Source organism: Ambystoma mexicanum, chromosome 4q, assembly GCF_040938575.1.
Source record: "Ambystoma mexicanum isolate Mex_15411 chromosome 4q, UKY_AmexF1_1, whole genome shotgun sequence".
NCBI lineage: Eukaryota > Metazoa > Chordata > Amphibia > Caudata > Ambystomatidae > Ambystoma > Ambystoma mexicanum.
In genome coordinates this window covers 755,929,225-755,950,000 of record NC_090928.1, presented here as the reverse complement: position 1 = coordinate 755,950,000, position 20,776 = coordinate 755,929,225, and the positions used below count along the sequence as shown (strand labels likewise).

The following is a 20,776-nucleotide window of genomic DNA, read 5'->3' as shown; positions in this document are numbered from 1 at the left end:
TTTTGGGTGAAGTGTTTTCTGAGGTGAGTGTTTCCTTCAGGTCAGCTTTTCCTCCTCCGATGTGGTTTTGTGTCTACCGCTTTATAATCGATTCAAAGAGCATGTGAATCTATGAAAATCCATTGTTATCTTTCATAGATTTGCATGCGACCATCCTGCTTACCCTGCTTATGGCTCTCCTTGGCGCATATTGCCTCGTTCATGTGCGTTTGCCAAATCTGAAGAGGGCCTCCAGGGGTGGAGCTAAGGGAGACCTGTTTATTGGCTGCAGGCCAATGTGACCCCAAATGACTCTGATAGAGCTCTAAATAGACAGCAGTTTTAAATCTAAATGTGTACTGCTTTAATGTTACTGAGGATTCCCAACCGGGGAATAGTCGTACAGTATGTGATTCTATGAAAGATACAAATGCTGGAAAACAGGAGCTACAGGTAAGTTACTTATTCCTTTCGGCTAACAGCAGATCACCTTGGAACCAATACCGAAAAGCAATGGGTGGTCCTGAAAGTATTGGCCCTGATCACTGTAGGGGAATTCCAAATCGAATTTGTACTCATCCAGTACTAAAAGTGCTCTGGGTACTATGGAGGAAGCAAACAAATATGAGAGGTGTGACCACCTTGCTGTCACAGCTCTGCTGTATTTGGGCAACCCCCCATAAGAGACTGGATCTAGGAACCAATTTGCTTTCAAATATGGTTCAAGGAGGGGCTGGTGCCTATGTTGTCGAAAGAGGGTAGTTTATGGACATAGAACAGTTACAAGAGGTGGTGGGTTTGGATCCAATATCTCCATTCTTGTATATGCAACTGAATGGTGTGGGGGGTTTGGTAGACCCTAGGTGGGAGGACAACCTGAGGAGACTGATCTTATTTAAACAGATACTGGGCAAACAACCTAACAAAAATGGTCGAATCTCAAATATGTACACTAATAAGCACTCAAGAGATAGGCGCTAGCACTTCAAAGAAGCTGTGGGAGAAGGACATGGAGAGTGACATAGTGGAATAGCGATGGGTGCAGCTTTGTCAGGGTCCCTGGAAAGCCTCATTTCCATGCTATACAAACTGCACAATTTTACATTGATCAATAGAAGACAATACTCTCCCCACAAGTTATCGAAAATGTATGCAGTTGTCAAGCCTCAATGCTGGAGAGGCTGCAGAGTGATAGGAACATATTGGCATATGGGGTGGAACTGCCCAAGGGTACAGTCTTACTGGAAGGAGGTAGTGGCCTGGATAAACGACCTAAAAGGGGTAGACCAACACTTGCAGCCAGTCTTGGTATTATTTGGCCTAGTAGAGGAAGATGGCCACCTAAATGCCTCACCACACATGCCTCATAATCTACTACTAGTGCCAACGGCTTGCCTTTCTATGAATTGGAAAAGTCCCATACTGCCTACATGCAGGGAATATCAGAGGAAATGTACGAGATGGAAAATCTCACTGCTCTGTTGCAGGAACAACCAAGTGTGCTGGGCTATGAGTGTCTTGCCTTTTTGGATTGTCAGGAAGGATACATGGGCTGCAGGTCTTGTAAATGCGGCACAAGTGTTAGAATAAGCAAGGTTTGGGGGAGGCGCTGGAGAGCCCAAGCAAGATGGCTGCAGAGTGACAGAGCTCTGAAACAGACGAGCTCTGGATGCTAATGTCATCCCGTTCTGAATGGTGGAATCTACTCTGCACCAGTGGATATTGAGGGCTCCGGATTGAGGGCTCCGGTGCTGAGGCATGCACAGGCCGAATGGGGACCCTGGGGGTGCCCTTTAAGCAGTGATTCAAGATGTGTGTGCCCTGCTGGCCTGCGACAGCCGTGCGTCTCCTCTCCCGCTCGTATGGCTGGGCCGCTGATGGTGGGGATTGCGTGGTGAAGGGAGCGTTGTGCCGGTGTGTGGGCTGAGGTGTCAGGACCGATTGGAGCTGCCTGACAGCTGTATGACCCTAAGACTGGTGGAGGAGTGCAGGGATCGGCATGTTTTAGGTGTGCCTAGCGTCGTGGTTGGACACAGGCTGCCCCGGGCCTGAAGTGGTGGCCGGCTGCCTGTCATGGAGCTAGTGGTGGCGGGCGACTTCTGTGCTCAATGGAAGGGAGGTCTGTCCGCTCACAGATTGACCGGCAACTCTTCTGATCTGCCAGTACAGCAGCGCTGCTGCTATCACAATGCACGGCTCTCCTCGGGCACCGAGCCGGGTGAAAGAGACGTAGTTTCAATGGATCGGTGCAGGCTCATTAGCGGTTCTGGAGCCCGCATCGCAGATGGTGCAGACCCTGCTGTCTCATGGCGATGGAGTGCCTCTCTGCCCCGCACTCACAGGTTCTGGGGCGGCTAGCAGTGGGTGCCTGGCAACGGACAAGTGGAATGCTGAAATTTGAGCTGCGTGCCGCTGACATCTGAGCTGCGGGCCGCTTGGAGCTGTGCTGTGTCGGCTGGGGGCTAGTGTGAAGAGCCCTTGCTTGATGAAATACACCCCAACAAGAAGGGTGTCACCCTTGCAGCAATGAGCGATGTGGCAAGTATAGGGCACTAAAACACCTGCAGATGCCCATGCACTGGCATTGCTTTCTGCCACAGGCGCCGGCCGCAATACCTTGAGATCCAAGGGTCATCGAGGTGACCATACCAGGTGTGCAGCGCACTCATTTTATTCAGGTGGTGTGTGGGGAGCAGATTGGGGCCCTCCTGAAACAGAAACAGGCTCACATCAGGAGCTCGGGGCCCAGGACAGCAGTGAGCCTCCTGCCTAGCACTAGCAACGTGAATTGAGAGAGAGGGGCCAGGTCCATGCCCCTCCTACACCCGCCCCGCTTTATACTCCTTACAACTGCACCTTTACAGTAGAGTACACAGTGCTATATACTGGCTGCCGGGTGTGCTGCCCTTGGCTCCTGCGAACTATAAGCTGACTGGGGGCTGTGTTGGTACTCATGGCCTTGGCCCCCTTGCTGTCACATGTGCCACCTCTGCACCTCCTGGGCATTCTACAGGCCGCTACTGATCCCGCCCCTGACAGCGCTGAGGACTCTGCCACCCACGGCAAGCCTGTGCGTCGCTCATCCTGCAGACGTCACAAGATGGACATCCAGACCCAACTACAAGCAATTTTGGCCGAAATGAAATAAATAGGGCAGCGGATACAGGCAACTAGCAGCATCGTCCAAGATATAAACCGGGACATGCAGGAAATGCACACCTGGCTGAATGCGCAGGCAGAACGTACGACTGACAACAAGCAGCGTATTCGTTCGTTGGAGTATTACTATGAAACACCTGCCACGGATCTGAATGGCTTGATCAAAGAGGTCCAGAGCCTGGGGGGCCAAGATGGAGGATCAGGAAAACAGACCTTGGTGCGATAACCTTCACCTAGTGGGCCTCCCGGAGCTGACTGAAGGCACAGATCTGGAATCCTACATCTACGGCTTCCTGCAGGACCACCTTCACATGGGCAACCAAAGGAACTATATCATTGAACGGGTGTACAGGTCCCTGTCCCCAAACCTGCTGCAGGTGAAAGACCACTTATCATAACCATGTGCCTCCTTAACTTTCAGCACAAACCTGCAATACCCAAGGCGTACGGGGCTGCAGGGTTGGTGTGAATGGACAACTCAGATATTCGTCTGTTTAATGGCTATTCTCGGGAGGTTGCACGCAGCAGGAAGGGATTTCGCCCCTTGTTTGACGCGCTAAAGGGCACGGAGCACAGGTTCTACCTATTATTTCCAGCTGTATGGTGCATTCAACTTGATCGACAGTGGCACTCGTTCGAGGACCCAGGAGAGGCCTGGTGCTTTTTGAAACACAGCAGTTCGGTGATATGATATATGATAGGTCATTTATAACGTGCCTGTACACAAGTGTTTCTAGGTGCAACAAGACAAGGAAGGGGGACAGAAGAGGCCAAAACAACGATTTTACTAGGCCTTGTGTCATTCAGAAGACCACAGATTTTCTGACTGCGGACCGCAGAGACTCGCAAGGGGATTATGTGTCGCCACAGTGCTAGTCACGGGTGAAGGGGCGATGGGAGGGAGTAGGCAGGGGGCAAACAGGCCAAGGCAGTGTACAAGTAAGGGCAGTGAACTGATAAGCGCGAGTGACTGGCACAGTTAACTCCCACTATTAACTCTCAACAGGGCCGAGGGGATGGACGATGAATGATTTGCCTGGCTCTTCTTACCCCATGTCAGATGATGGCTGGTGAACGGGGAGCGAAGAGACTACACCTTTTACTCCAACCGTCACAGCAGTTACTCTAGAATAGACTACTGGCTGGTCCCGTCCCGCACACCTTATCCAAAAGTGCGACATTCTGCCCACAACCCTGATGGGTCATGCGCCGGTCCTTCTGCGCATTTCACTACCAGTTTTCTCCCGTAGAACGCCACCATGGCGACTCACCTTGTTATTCTTGGGGGGGGGGATGTAGCTCTCTACTGGCAGGCCAATTTAACCCTGGAGTATACTGCAAATGCTTTCTGGAACGCTTTCAAAGCCTATATGCACTGACAATGTATCTCTTGATGGTCCCACAAACTGAAGACTGAAGACTTGGGGGGCGGAGCGGGGGGGGCAGTGAGGCACAGTTAAGGGATGCCATCTTAGATGTTGAGAAGAGTCACAAACGCACGCGGGGACCCCAGACCTATGTCTGCCAGCTCAAACTCCAGGCAGACCTCAAACAGGTATCCTCTAACCGTGCTCAGAAATCGTGTACGAGCTGGTCAGAGAAATTCTTCAGGGAGGGCGCTAGACCTTTACACCTTATGGCGCTCGCACTACACAACAGGCCAAAGGCGCAAGTTATAGATGCATTTCAGAATCTGGGAGGACCCTTTTGACGGGGGATGAAAAGATTTGCAGAATATTATGGTGCGCTTTATACTAACCGTGAACACCATGAATTGCAGTGCATTGCTGAAATCCTCACAGACGTGTCACTCCACAAGATCAGTGCACCCTTGAGAAATAGCCTTGAGGCTCCAATTACGGCAGCTGAGATTATCCGGGCCATCAAATCTCTCACTGCTGGCAAAGCATCTGGCTCGAATGGGCTTCCCATTGACTTGTACAAGCTCCAATCCTGGAATCAGTGTTTTCCCAAGGCACAGACTCCCACAGACAATGCTTGGCCGCAAGCATAGTGGTCTTCCATGAAAAGGTTTGTGACCCGGAGGTGTGTGGGTCTTATCGCTGATCAACATTGACGCCAAGATCCAGGCAAAATATCTGGCCCAACAAATAGAGGGGATTCTTCTCCTTCTGATACACAGGGATCAAACAGGCCTTGTTTGCCATAGACACTCTGCCGATAATGTGCGTGTCTGATGCAAATCATTGCGGCAGGGGCGAAACCAGGGGACGCAGTCCTAACCCTTGATGCAGAAAAGGCATTCGATAAACTCCAATGGTCCTTTATGTTTCGAGTGCTAGATACATATGGGTTCCTGCCGGCATCTACAAGCCTGGTCAGGCTGTTGTACACCAACCCAGTGGCTCAATTATGTTTGTTGGAACGTAGTACATATAAGCGCCTCTCTGGTACTCAACGAGCAGACCGCATGTGGGATATCATATAGCCGATGTCTAATTGGCGTGCTCTAGCGTGCCGCTGGGACACCCGCTCCACTATGGGAATGTACTGCAGGAGGAGGGGGGTGGAAATAAGGTTGTAGAAGACAAATGCAAATGCCATGCATATAATCTCAGAATATATTGTGTACGCACCTGAAGATGCCCCAGGCAAGACTTGGTCATGGCTGGAACATTGAGAGGACTCAGAACATTCACCTCCTCCACTATAAGTGAGATTTCATCAGATGTTGGGCGGACCTGGGTGCTAAATGACTTTCGTCCCTACCACACCGTAATTATTGCAGCGAGCACATACATGGGAGGGGGGGAGTTGGTTTGTGTTGTAAGTAGGCACTGTTCAGTATTTGTTGTACTTTCGACCACAACGTGGCTGCATGATCGCTGTCTTAATTTGAAGCTCTGTGTTGCTGTGGCAACACTGATGATGACTAGCTTACATTTTTTGTTGAACATTTTGAAAAGAAGTCCTGTGCTAGAAGGATTGGGCTGGGCGGTCGATCTGAAATGTCATGTTAAAGTGAGAAGCAAGAGTAACACAGTGGTGGTCTAATGGATAGAAGTTACGAACAAAGTACTGACAGCTGAATCTGGAGTAGGGAGAAGTAATTGTAGGGATGAGTAAACAGTAATAAAGTTACCTGGTTCAATGCAATAAGAATATTGGTGTAACTATGCAAAAACGAATTCAAAAGATATTGGTAAAATATTTGTATCTAAGTCCATGCCTAAATGATTTACAATTGAGCCAGTCACCAATGTTAAGGGAGTATTATGATTACATCCAAGAGAGAGACTTTCAACAGTGTTGGTGATGTAAACAATGAAAGTACAGAGGAGGGAAGAATTATTTTGCAGTTTTGTTTTATCCCGCATTGCTTGATGTTCTGTTATGACCCTTTTTCTCGAATTCAGCATTTGCACGCAATTTTTCGTCCACTAAATCCGAAATTGATTTGACCTGTTGGCTACATGCAGTGATTCACGAAAGATATTGCAATACCTCCCAGTTGTGGTGGTAATATTGTTCTCATCTTCCTAGTGCTCTCCCGATCCCCATCCAGGAACCTTGAAGGTTCTGGTGATTCGAACATACCACATTTTTTTTTTTATCAGCAAAATAGGTGCTGTTTGCATCTCTTACAGCTGTAGTTATACCTGCAACTCAGCAGCATTTCATGATGTTTTAGGTTGTTTTAAAAAAATATATATTTTCCCTCTGGTGTGTCCCTATTAATTAGAGTTGAAGGAAAGCAGACTGCTAATAGAATTTGTCCCAGGGTCTGCTCCTCCTGACGGGGTTCAACTCTGGTAATGTTCAGCACTGCGGGCCAGGCCTTCTACTGAGAACCTTTGCAACAGCTGGAGTAAAAGTTGCCCCACACCATCCTCTTACAAGGCACTATTGCTTCATTCTGAATGTCGCATGGTTTCATGTGTTAATCTCTAGCATGCCACTAGAAGCCATAGAACCTCCCACCTATGACCCAGCTATGTCCCTCTAGTATGTTGCTTAACTACCTTTCATATACTTTGCAGGTTGTTATGCAGAGCTGCAGCTTTAACATTGTCTGCCATTACAGAGAGCTTGGATTGAAAGATGGCTGCCAGCAACTCGTCCTGCCTGTGTGTTGCTGGAGCTCCCAGTGGAGAGAGATGAAGGATTAGGTTTAGCCCTGGAAGCCATCCAGTAATCAGCCAAACATTTTTCTCTTAGCAACACTCATGAGCTTTCAATTGAAGCATTTCCATTTGTGGAGGAATGTTGTGGAGTACGCTAAATTGCTTTTGTGTACAGAAACCTTCTAAAGGATCCCTAGAATGCTTTGCCTCATGCTCTGTGCACTTAGGAGCCAGTGCGGACCAGGGGGTGGAGCCTTCTATTAATTGGTGTTTTTTTTCTCTCCAGCCTTAAAGAAGAAATCAAAGAAGAAGAAAGGCATTGAGGAGAGAACGGTTGTGGTGGAAAACTCTGACTTAGAGAAGCAAAAGGTATTAAAAATCTCAATTGTGATACCCTGGCAAAAGGGCAGATTTTACGGGACTGTTGGAATTAAACTCATTCAGTGTGTCCCTTTAATTCCCAAATGATTTGAACATATTTCTTTTACTATCTAAGCAATAGACAATATTTTTGGGGAATTGTAGAATACTGGTATACATATCAAGATTGTGTTACATATGCTTACCTTGACAATATGAAAGATGTCATGATGTACCGCATTCAGTGGAAGCTGAATAATCTTAATTTAAAAACAGGGTGGTAAAACATTATTTGCTTGTAGTTATTTGTATTTATTTAAGAACATGGTCTCATTTAAACCAGCAATTATTTAAAAACAAGGCATTAAGAGAGAACAGAGCTAGTCCCGGGGTAATGTGCTTTTACATGAGAGCAATATTGGATTGAATGCTGTATACCGGGTGGTAAAGGGGGCGATATTAGGATTGAATGGTATATACCGGGTGGTAAATGCGTAATAATAGGAACATAAACCAAGGACAGGTTCTGGAGTAGATTGCAGCATTCTTAACTTTGAGATCCTGTGGCTAGTATTTACATATTAACAAATACCAGAGGGTGTTCCCGGGGGCAGAATGCAGGAGAGGTGAGTTGGGCAGTTAATTTGGAAAGGAGGGGGCAGGGTGTTGGCAGGCACCTTCCATTGCTAGGAGTTTGAATCTTATTGTGAAGAGTTCCGCTATAGAGATGGCTTTGATGAGCAGGGCAGAGCATTCCAATGGAGTAGGGCAAGTTGGGAGGAGGGTAATGAAAGGTCCCTCGAGAAACATTGAGGGGCAAACAAGGGCACACCTTTGTCAATGCAGTTGTTAGATATCAATATATGTATACCATACGTTAAAGGTTTTTATGGTTTCTTTATCAAAATTGTATGTATTTTCAACAATAAGTATACAAGAAATCTATTATACCAATTTCCATTGTAATAGGAGGTCAAACAAAGTGATTGCTAATCATTACAGTACTTCAAATTACAAAGTTTATACCATTTTTTCCAAATGTGGCTAGTGTAACAGCTTTCACTCAATCAGAATTAATCTCTTTTTCATTTCTCAAAATGTACATCACATTAGGGCAATAGTGTCAACATTACATTCAAGTATACAACATAATACAGGTTATATGAGTATGTTGTTTATCCAGACATTTTGATAGGAATTTGTTATGAATGCTTAGATTGTGCTGAGAACTCTCAAAATGGCATCACCTATCCTTTACTACGCGTTTCGGGCCATCACACCCTTCTTCAGGTAAAGATATCGGGACTTTTCTAGAAATAAACAAATAAAAGTAATTCTGTTTAATTATAGTTGCCAAGTGTTTGTATTGAGTTTTACTGTTTCTACTTGATCACAGATAAATTAGTTTTTTGGAATCAAGGGCACTAACCTTAGAATCAGTGATGAGCCGGGTATGAAGGCTCTTCTCATTTGTCAGAGAAATTCATATGCCATTTCTGTTGGTGAAAACACTTTTTTACTGCGTTGTTATTATTCTACAAATTTGGTCTGCACTGGGACAAGTCGCGCGCTGTGACCCACTTGAAAAACAATTACACTTTAGTGATTGTGACATGCTTGTTTTATTAGGTCATATTCACTCACCTAACAAGTTTTCTGTTGTACACTATATGAACTGCTTCTGATACTGGACCATTCAATCGAAGAATATGTTGTATCTTTATTAGCTGTAAATAATTCTGAGTGTTAGACATATGCTCTTGCATTTGTATTTAATCTAAACAATGTTGCCGCATCCCATTATGAGTATAATTGGTGCCTGTCTATTCCTACCTTGAATAGAGGAACACTCGTCCTGTTCCTACATCTCTTTTCTGAGTTGCTAGGGAAACTCTGCAGTGTTGTTCTCAATGGCGTTTTAAAGCTTCGAAATCGGCAGTCGACATGCGATCAGCTATTGAGTTCTCCCTGTCTAAATATATATGATTCTGTCAATTGCGGTTTGCTCGCGGGAGCCATTCCTGACGCAGTTAATGTCATTATCAGTGTCTTCGCTTAATGTTATATGTAAACTTACCTCTAAAGCGGTTCCTCGTTCGTGTTCCCAAACGCTTCAGTTCGCCTCTCACAGAATTTGCATCAGCGTGTTGCTAAGCAGCCCCGTGACTAGCTGATTTTGTAAGACATACTCTGAATTTCGCTACAGGTGCCTTATATTTTCTTAATAGTATAGGGACTACCCATATATTGTTAGGTCATACGTGTGTGCACCAGATCTTGGTAATTATTATGAACAATATAACAATTTGAATTAGTTGGTTTATAATTATATTTGCTACATGTTGCGTTTGGTGATTAGTATGTATTGCCTTCAGGTCCCTTACATTTAACAGATAACAGAGAGACGAAGCCCACCGTCTGGATAAGTAATCCTCTAATCGGAATAGTCTAAATAAAATCGGCTAACTACTGATTTTACTGCTATTCTGTCTGGTCATAAAGAGTTAAACATTTCCTACATGCTCCATTTGTTTATTTATTGGTACAAAGTCAGTTAGGTGAGTCTCTCACATGTATTCCTAATTAGCACAGTCATTATATGCAAAGTATTTATGTACAAATGCAGTAGTCATGTTAGTCAGCTCAATGACTAATTCACAAATAACAGTTCAGTTCCCATTCGAAATTCATCCCCCGTGGGTACATAGTATCAAGCTTTTCAATCCAATATATTTCTCTTTGTTAGAGTAGTTTGGTTAGAATCCTCCCCCTCCTTGGTAGGGTGACATGTTCCAAAATAACAAACTGAATTTGTGCAATTGTTTATTTCTGTTCATTAAAATGTTGTGTAACTGGTGATTTTACTGATAGCTGCCGGGTGTTTGATTTATGTTCTCCCCATCTGATTTTTGCCTTTCTGCCAGTAAATTGGAAGGAGGGCCATGGCGACTGATAGGTTACGAAGAGACGACGAGCAGGGTGTTTGAGAGGGAGAGTACAGTGAGGTGCATTCAGTGAAGCGGTTGTGTTGGTTGTGGGAGGAGAGGGGTAAGACGATGGAAGCATTTATAGAGGAGTTGCAGGAATTTAAAGAACAAGCGATTTAGTGTGGTAATGGTAGTTAGAGGTGCAGGGAGGATCTGGGTAGGTTGAAAAGGGTAAGTGTTGTAAAGTTGAGGACCTTGTTGAGGGGAGGAAAAGAGTAGTCTGGTAGAAGAATAATTAGGATTGCGCAGTAGTCCAGTTTGCTGAGCATGGGAGTAAAGGTAAGTGTTTTACTTGAATGGTGCATGCACTGTGGGCAGATTTTTCTAATGTTTTTGTGGTTAGGACTTGCTGCAGAGGCCATGGTAGTTTGTTTGCTGTCAAAGAGAACCCCAAGGTTGCAAGCCATGGATGAGGAGATGAGCAGGTCGGGAGTGAGGGTCTGTCGAGTGGGGGAGTGGGGTTGGCATTAAAGGTAGTGTGAGGAGTTAGAAATGAAACTCAGACACAAGTTTGACATGGTTTTGGCTAAAGACTTTTATTCGTAAATAAAAAGGGGGTTAGGAAAATGCCTTGCTGTCCCAGCGCTAGAGGTGTTTCCCTACCTAAACTCAAAACTAAGGATCTGACAGCGTCTGAATGTCCAAAACAAAACAGTCCTGTGTCAAAATTACTATTCTGACATTCCCAGGAAATGAATCCCGAAGTTAAAAGGATAATGTCTTTGGCCTTCAGCGTTTTAAAAATGTTCAAATGGCAAAGCAATAAGTAGCTCCAACAAAAAGTCTCATAAGGATATTGTTCCTTATTCCAGAGGATGTCTCCCTTCCCCTGGATCCTCCTTCATGTATTCTTAACAATGAAAGTTCTTGTCTTTTCCTTTTGACAATACTAAAACTCTTACATAATGTCCTTTGAGTTGTCAGGTAGCTGGTGTACTTTCCTGTCAGGGTTTATTTGCCCTCTTATATTTTGTTTAATACAATCCTTTTTCTATTCCTGATATTTCTTCTCAGGACCTCTTCATTCGTAATCAACCCAATTCTGATCTTCATATTTTCTTTCAGGATTTCTTCAGCTTTGAAGCTTTTTATGCCTGCCTGGTATTGTTTTCTGCCAGGGCCTCTTGTATTTACAATCATCCACATCTAATTGCCTCTCATGTTTTCTTACTAGGACCTCTTCTATTCATACACTTGTAGTTGCCTGGTATACTCTCCTGCCAGGGCTTCTGCTGTTCACACAATTGTAATTGCCTGGTATACTCTCCTGCCCGGGTTTCTGCTGTTCACCCAATTGTATTTGCCTGGTATACTCTCCTGTCAGGGGTTCCTGTATTTGCACACTTGTAATTGACTGGTATACTCTCCTGCCAGGACCTCTTGTACTCATACGCTTTTCTGCACTTCCACTCTTGACAAATCACTACATTAGCCCTTCTGGCTAATTTGTTATGTCCATGGCTTATTGCCTCATTAGTGTTTTGCTCACACTTGCACTTTTGGTAATCTATCACTTTAGCCTTATTGGCTAGTCAACTATGTACGTTATTTGCTGACTTGTTCCTGTTTTTTACATGTATATTTCGTACATGTGGGCAAACTTCAAAGGTTTCCTTCTTTAAATGGTGCACTTCCACTTTCACTCTGTCAGAATTAACAAAAAGCTTTCTTTCTCTGTTTTATTTTGTTTAATTACTTGCATGCTACGTGCTCGCCAGTACGTCCCAGTGTTCCCTTCAACCCAGCATAGACTCAGCTGCTCTTCGTGGCATTCTTAGTCCTTCTCGCAGCCTCTCGATAACAGTATTCTGGTGATTTCTTCCTCGCACAGCTCGGCTTCCTGCAGTTTCAGCTGGGCTTCTCTGCATTTCATGGGCCTCCGGTAACTGCTACCTTCTACTGCTGAACACCTAGGAGCCCTGCACTGGCTTCTGGTGTGCTCGCTACTAGTTGTTTTCCGCGCGTATCTTTCCTCTTCTCAGCACTTGAGCCCGTTGGCTCCACTGGCTTCCTCTCCACCCGTTGGTCACACAGACAGGAGCAACCCGCTCCCAACAGCAGTCTGCCATTGTTTCTGGTGGTCCTGTTTTAACTTTCCCGGGCACAGGTGCGCGCTCCCAACAACTAGAGCATTGCCTGTGCTCTGTGCTTCTTCTGATCTGCATTCCTCCACTCCTCTTCTTTGTCGCAGTGTCAAGGTGTTTCTGGGAATATTAATCCCTTTTAGGTAACTTGCACAAAAACATTGGAGGAATATTTCCAAGAGATTTTGAAGACAAGTCAATGTTTGAAAGTAGGTCTGTAGATTGAAATAAGAGCGATTCAACACTGTACTTTGAGGGATAAGGGAAAAATCACAATAGGCTGCTAGAGTGTTGTAAATGGGGGATTAATTCTGTAAGTGCAACGGGGGATACCATGTCTCATCCTCTAATATGTGAGGGGTCAGAAATGAAAGCCGGGCACAAAGCTGTCATGCGTTTGGTTAAAGACGTATATTGAAATGAAAATGGGTTCGGGAAATGCCTGACTGTCGCTATGCTAAAGAGACGTTTCCCTATCTAATGACCAAAAACGAAAGGATCTGTCAGTACCGGGATGTCAACAACTGAAAAGCCATCCTTGTATCCTGACCCTCACACTATAAAAAAATAATAGTGTTCAAGGAATGTCTTCAACCTGATATTGGCAAAAAAGGGTTTGCAACTGAAGATTAAAATAACTCCAACAAAAATGTTCTCCAAGGTGGAAGACCTTGGACCCAGAGGGATGTTCCCTTCCCCTGGATTCAGAGAGAGACGGCAATGTCTCTTTTACTAACAGTTCCTTTTGTGTCTTTCCTGGATTCTTAATGTTCCTGTTAGGCAACAAGTTCTGAAACAGTCACTTGGCTCCAGCGGGACAGAGGGCGCCACAGTGTCATTAATCGAAGTCAGTACCTCAGCCCAGTATGCTTGAGTTTAGGGCAAAGCCACCAAATATGCATGCAAGTACCCACATTCCTACACCCCCTCCAGCATTGCCCGCTGAGATTTCCCTTCCCTTGTGCATCATCAAATCCGGCTTTAGGTACCCTCTTTCCAGGAACTTGAACCCACACTCAGCATATTGAACACTCTCAGTTGCCCTCCTGAGGCCCCTCCAGACCCCTCTACATTCCCCTGAAGAGAACTCACACCCAAGGTCTTCATGTCATGCATATGAGTAGAACGGGAGAGAGTCTCTGACTGCCCCGCCCGAGCAAGAGTAAAGGTTAGTCATGGCATCCCTGGATAGGACCGGCGTAAACATATGTTTCTCAAACACAGTAAGAGCCCTGATGGCTGTGTGTAGATTATTCGGTTGCATCGCCCAGTGATGCAGTTGCCAGTATTGAAACCTGTCTCCCTCCCCCAACCCAAAATTGTCTTTATGAGAGGCAAAGGAACGTATCTGGCCCTGGTCAAACAAGTGTGCTAACAATTCACAGTCTCCAGTTGAAGAAGGTCGGCCCATCATAGGCTGGCTGGAAAGTGGGGTTATAATGAACAGGGGTAAGGGGAGAGGCGAAGGTGGAAAGACCAAAGCGAACAGCCACCGAGTCCCAGACTTTCATCATACCCCCGTAGCGGGTTGCTCATAAAAACTCAATGGCCTATCCACCTTGGGGAGCCAATGGAGGTATCGAAGCGGCTTGCCTACCACGTCGTCCTCCAAGCAACGCCATACTTTTTTTAGAGGAAAGGTTAACCCATTCCGGAATGATCCTCCGTTGGGATGCCCAGTAGTACCTATGTATCTCTGAGAGTGCCACCCTCTCCCCATCTCTGGGTCTATATAGCGTAGCTTTGGAGATGCAAGCTTTACCTTCCCTCCAGACATACCCCATGATCATCTTCTGTGGCATCGCCAAGGAGTGAGTCAGGGCCATGAACTGGAGTGGCTGGAAGTGGTGCAAAAACCTCAGCAAGATACACATCTTGCTAGCAGCTACCACAAAATAGCCTTCAACCACCAGGATCGCAAATCGGTCCTAATGGCCTTGAATAAAACAGGGCAGTTGGCACGGAACAAACCATTGCATCGGGATGTGAAATAGATCCCTAAGTATTTGAGTTTCTCAGGTGCCCAAGGAAAAGGAACCCCTTGCTTCAGAGTGTGTAAGGCCTCTGCCCCATAGGAGATATTCAGAGCCTCACTTTTACTAAGTTTTAACTTGAACCCAGAGACCGGGCGGAAAGCGCCCAAGAGCTCCAACCTCTTAGGGACAGACGTTTCCACCCCGCCCAGGTCAGGATCACTTTGTCCTCAAAGAGTGATATTTTATGTGCCTCCCCCTATGCGGAATACATATATACACAATAAAGATGCCTTCCTCTGCTCTAGTCCGCACTGCTAGCGGTTCCACCGCTAACCCAAATAGTAGAGGTGAAAGGGAAAATTCCTGCCTATTACCACGAGAATGTGTGAAACCCTGTGAGATCCCCCCACATAAACAGATATCCGTGCAGTCGGGAATAGAGCAAACACCCCATTAATGAAGCCATTCCCCATGTTGCACCTTCGTAGGACCTCCCAGACAAAGGCCCATTCAACGCGATCAAACACTTTTTCACTGTCTTGTCCCAGCAGAATGGCCGGGGTACCAGTATGATGCGCCCCGTCCACAAAGTTCACAATTTTCCTGACATTGTCTGCCTCCTGGCGTCTGTTTACAAATCCTGCCTGCTCTACCCCCATGAGATCTGGTAGGACCTTTTCTAATCTCAGAGCCTAGATCTTAGCATATATCTTTATTTCAGTAGTCCACACCCCTATGGGCCTGTTATGACGTGCAAGAGGTGGGATCCTTGTTGGGCTTAACTATGAGGCAGATGCTAGCATCGCCCATGGTCTGAGAGGAGATACCCTGCGAGAACATCCCATTAAACGGAATATGAAGAGTTTCCAAGAGACATCCTGAAAAGTGCTTAATAAAGGACGTTGTGAGGCCATCAAGCCCGGGGGCCTCCTCACCCGAAGGGAAAGGTTCGCCAGTAGGATCTCCTCCTTGGTGATCTCTCTCTCCAGCAGCTCCCATTGCTCAGTAGATAGGCGTGCCATGGGGCATTGATTCTGAAATTCTCCTATAGCGGCCTGGTCTGGTTGACATGAGGTGTATAACTTTTTGTGGTAGGAGTCGAACTCCCCTAACAAATCACAATTGCTATTTCGTATCTTGCCTGTCCCATCCCTGATTCTGGCAAACCCCCCAGAGATAACCTTCTGCTTTAGCTTCCATGCCAGAAACTTCCCCAATCTTTTCCCCTCTTCAAAATACATTTGCTTAGCCCGTAAAAAGCTCAATTATGCCCTTGAAGCCATATTCACCTTGCCTGCGTGTGGTCTGCAGAGCACGAAAGGCCTTACGTGTGCCTGTTTCCATATATTCCACCTCTTCAGTTCCTGCCCCAGTAAGGTAGCTTGCTCCCGCATGAGATGATTCACGACCGCTGCCTTGAAGAAGAAAATCCCCCTTATGTACGCCTTAAATGCATCCCACTGAGTCATCTTTGGAACCTCCCCCGCCGGGTTAGTCTGAAAAAACGTGGCGATTGCCCCCACCCCCAACTTCCTCATGCACTATAAGATGATTTAGAAAGGTGTGGTTGAACTTCCAGCATCTAGTGCCTACCTCACTAGAGGATATAGTAAGACTGATAGAGATAGGGGCGTGATCTGAGAAATCAATGCTGCCTAATACAATAGAGCTCACTTTGGGGCTCAACCCCTCCCTACCCAGAAATAATCTATTTTTGAGTATATGCGATGACAGTGGAAAAAGGTTTAGTCCCTCTCAGTTGTAAATGGCACCATGCGTCAACAAGATGTAAAACAGCAAGTATGCTTAAGGAGAGCGGTAGAAGGACAGTGTAGCCCCCCCCCCGATTAGGGTCGATGGGCAAATTAAAGTCCCCTCCCAAGATAATCTGCCCCCTAGAAAACACTACTAGCTCCCCAAAACCCTATAGAGAAACACATTTTCGCTGTTTTGGGGCCATAGATGGTATTGAGCGTAACTTGAGATCCCCCAGGAAGACTGTTCTAAAAGAAATCTCCCTTCAAAATCATATTTCGTCTCCTGTGCCTGGAACAGGACCCTCTTCCTTATAGGGATGCCCATTCCCCATTTTTTGAGACGATAGGCAGAAAAAAGTCTGCTGTGGAAAATCCCTGCTACGGAGCCTACCTACATCCATTCTATATGCATGTGTGTTTCTTGTATGAACGCAACATCCACCTACGTCCTCTTCAGCCTCTGCAGAAAAGTGCTACGCTTCCTGGAGGAGTCCAGGCCCGTAATGTTGTTGGTCAGACGTCTTGGCTCCATCTCACCCTAGAACCTAGCCCAAAAGCTGCTCGCTGCTCCTTATGCCTCATAGCCAATGATTGAAATAGGGTCTGCACACCCTCTCGGACCCTTCCTGGGTTGGTATTGCCGAGCTCCCTATGCCGCAATGCACCCCCCCCTTTACCATAACAGAAACAGAAATAAACATTAACCACAAACTCCAACAACTCCCCAGAATGTAGAGGCAGAGATAACCCGTTGGGAACCATTTCCCTCCAAGGAACGGGCCCACCCACTGCCCCCTACCTGGGCGAGGCCCCTCACAGGACCTTCCACAACTCGGGTTATACAGCATCACGGAAATGCCAAATTGGCAAGGCCTGGAGGACCAATCAGACATCCAAGCAAAGCTAGCGAGGCAGTTCGACATAGCTCCTCTTCAGCTTCTGCAGCAAAGTGCTACGCTTCCTGGAGGAGTCCAGGCCCGTAACGTTGTTGGTCAGACATCTTGGCTCCATCTCACCCTAGAACTTAGCCTAAAAGCTGCTCCCTGCTCCTTATGCCTCATAGCCAATGATTGAAATACGGTCTGCACACCCTCTCGGACCCTTCCTGGGTTGGTATTGCCGAGCTCCCTAGGCCGCAATGGACTCCCCCTTTACCATAACTGAAACAGAAATAAACATTAACCACAAACTCCAAAAACTCCCCAGAATGTAGAGGCAGAGATATCCCGTTGGGAACCATTTACCTCCAAGGAACGGGCCCACCCACTGCCCCCTGCCTGGGCGAGACCCCCCACAGGACCTTCCACAACTCCAGTTATACAGCATCACGGAAATGCCAAATTGGCAAGGCCTGGAGGACCAATCAGACATCCAAGCAAAGCTAGCTAGGCCGTTCGACATAGAAGGGGGCCTGGTCCAGCATTACCTTCTCCTTCAGGCTTCTCCCCCTTACCCACCTGCATCTTCTCTTGGTGTCTTCGACCTTAGATTGCTCCATTGCCGTGATCCTAGCCGGCTCGTCCGGTGTTGTGCAAAGCCACTGCTTCCCCTCCCACGAGAAGAGGAGACCAAAGGAGAAGGTCCACCAATATGATATCTGCTCTGGTCTGAGCTTCGCAGTCACCGGTTTGACTGCTAAATTCTTCTGAAGCCCTATAAAGAGGTAAAGTCCTGGAAGACGAGGAACTTAGGCCTGCCATAGGAAATCTCCCCCATCGACTTTGAGGTTCTCAGGATCCCCTCTTTAACCGTGAAGGAATTTCATGAGGATATCCCTGGGTTGCCCCTGCAGCCCCTTCCTGGGGAGCCCAACCCTGTGCACTCTGTCAAGTATGATGGGATCTGTCGAGATGTCGAGGAAGATATCCTTGAAGAAATGTAAGACTCACGCCTTGAAGTTGGAGCCTTTTGCTGTTTCCTCAAGCCCCCTGATCATAAGGTTCTCCCGCCTGTGCCTATTCTCCAAGTCCTCAATGGTGGAGATCAGCTCTTCCATGCCCTGTTTGGCCCCAGCCAGCTCCCCCGCAGATGGTTGACATCCTTCTGGAGGGAGTGAATGGATTCCTCAGTGTCTCCATTATCGTATTGATTTGCCTCAGGTCGTTTGAGAGGATGTCTAGTGACTTCTGCAGTCCTGTTGCTGAAGCGATCTACTTCCTGACCGAAGCAGAAAGCTTCTCTTCCAGGGTAGACATGCATTCTAACAGAACCTTTTTCAGGAGGGGTGTGGACGCAGACCCTCCTTCCTTTGCTGTCTTCATGTCCTCGCTGGGCCACCCACCGGGGCCTGCAGCAGCCTCTCGCTCTGATATAGCGGACCACAGGTCAGTCAGCTTCTTCTGCGCCCTGCAGGGTGGCATATAGAACTCTGCCTCCCCTCTGCAGATCTTCCAGTTCAGGCAGTGAGGCCTATGACCACCACGTCGGGGCACAAAGAGGCATGCTCTCTGGGTCAAAGCCTCTCCTTCCTCCGCTCGATGGCGCCAGCTGCCCCCCACCAGCAGCAACCCCAGGTATCGGGCCTCTCCCACATTTATTGGGCTGCTTCCCAGACTTGACTCACGGGACCGTCATAGATGCCTGCAGGCCTTAGTCCCACCACCCCCCCCCACCGGATGGGTAAATCCAAAGCTTGGCACAGATCCACAAGTAAGTGAGGCATCCGGCTCGAGGGGTCCTCCATGCTCTGCTTCAAAACAAGGGCCATGTTGTGATGTGCTTGCCGCAGCACTCCCCGGGAACATAGCAGGAAAGTGTTGCCTCACTGAGAGGAGTTCACTCCCTGAGGAGGGCGCAGAAAGAAAAGCGTGACTTTTACTGCGCAACATATGCCATCCAGACTTCTGTCCTGCCTATGTCGAACCTAACAGTCTTCAGAAGGGCGCTTCCTGAATGGGAGCCAACCCGGACATCAGACTGCCGACTCTGACTTCTCCAGCTCGGTCCCTTATCCTCGCCTCTGCAAAAAGACATCTCCACTGCTCGAGACCCACACTGGGCCGATGTAGAGCCCGCCCAGAAGGGGGCATGGGTGCCCTCCTCCTTGGCAGCAAGCTTTGGGCACATTCCCCTGCCAACAGGCCCTCCACGGCCGAGCCACTGCAGCTGATTGCCACACGGCCTGCCACTGAGACTGTGGCGCCACACTGCCCTGCTCACTTCTCTGACCACTGGGGCCCCTCCGCTCCCATACTGGGGCCCCGGGAACATCTGGGCAGTGACCGAGCCACACATGGACCAGCCCCCGCTGGTACTTCAGGGTTGTTCTCACCCGGGGTCAGGACAGCTCCCTCAGCACGCGGCCATCTTGGTCGCAGCTGAGCCAGAAGTCTTGCCAGGACTTCTTATGCGTTTCACAGTTCCTCTGAATCACCAAAACTACATATACCGCTTTTGGCTTGGTAAATCTTTCTGTGGTAATATTTGTGTAAGCTTTGCCCCACACTCATTGGGGTTTGAATCTGTACTTTGCCTTTTCTGTATTCAAACAAGCTTCTTCTGTTTTCTGTATTAGCAATCTCATTACATTCAAATTGTCATTGGCGCGGTCGCTGGAATGCCCCATAGTCCTCACTTCCTTTCGGTTTACTCATTGGTTCTCTCAGCATCTCCGGTCCTGCTCGCGCTTTGGCGGCATGGCTCTTCCGATCACTTCCCAATCTAATGGTGCAGACATGCTTTCCTTGCGGCTCTGCGGTCACACGCCTGCTTCCTTTCAGGTCCCGGTATGGAGAACGCTGCTTCGTCGAGTGGCAGAGTGCCCAGGAATTCTCTCGTGGATGCCCAGCGGCTCCACGCACCTTCTGCTCTATCAAAGCGTTTCTCCTTCTGCTCCAGCGGACTCCTTTGCTCCGCCACATCGTTGCGTGTCTCACACACTCAAAAGCCTCAGTATGGGAACTGACGTCTTCTCCTGCACCGCCACACTCAGTGCGGTTGCCATCTTTAAATGTCCCAGGCAGAGGTAACTCGGTAGAACAAGTAGTCTGCACATTGAACTTCAGGGTCCTGTTACCTTGTTCCAACTCCTTAATCTTCCATGTCTCAGTATTTCAGTGATCATGGGAGTTGGAGTCCATAGAAAACATCGGACAGATATTGTTTAGATAGCTCTTCTTATTGGTTTTACATGAAAGAATATTTCCACAAAAAGTTCTCTTAAAAGCAACAGGAGTTTTGTTGGAGCTTTGTGTGTCTAGGTCATAGATGGGGGTTTGACCTACATAACATTGGGAGGAGGTTTGTTTACGTCCTTTACAAGGAGGAACAGACAGCCGACAATATGCCATTAGGGTCTTGGGTATTAGAGAGTTTTCCTCATGGGAAAGGGGGATACTGCATCTTGTTGAAGGAAGTCCTGGCATCTCCCTGATAGTTGTCTCTTCCCAT

At 47.3% G+C, this 20,776-nt stretch overlaps 1 protein-coding gene across 2 annotated transcripts in view; it reads left to right on the top strand.

The window, feature by feature from the left end:
• The window catches only part of ESF1 (ESF1 nucleolar pre-rRNA processing protein homolog), a 906,650-nt gene that overhangs the window by 665,117 nt on the left and 220,757 nt on the right, over positions 1 to 20,776 (top strand). For both annotated transcript variants that reach the window (XM_069608338.1, XM_069608339.1), the window contains exon 12: positions 7,510 to 7,592. In XM_069608338.1, the coding sequence (XP_069464439.1) occupies positions 7,510 to 7,592 (83 nt within the window). The remainder of the gene's footprint in view (positions 1 to 7,509; positions 7,593 to 20,776) is intronic.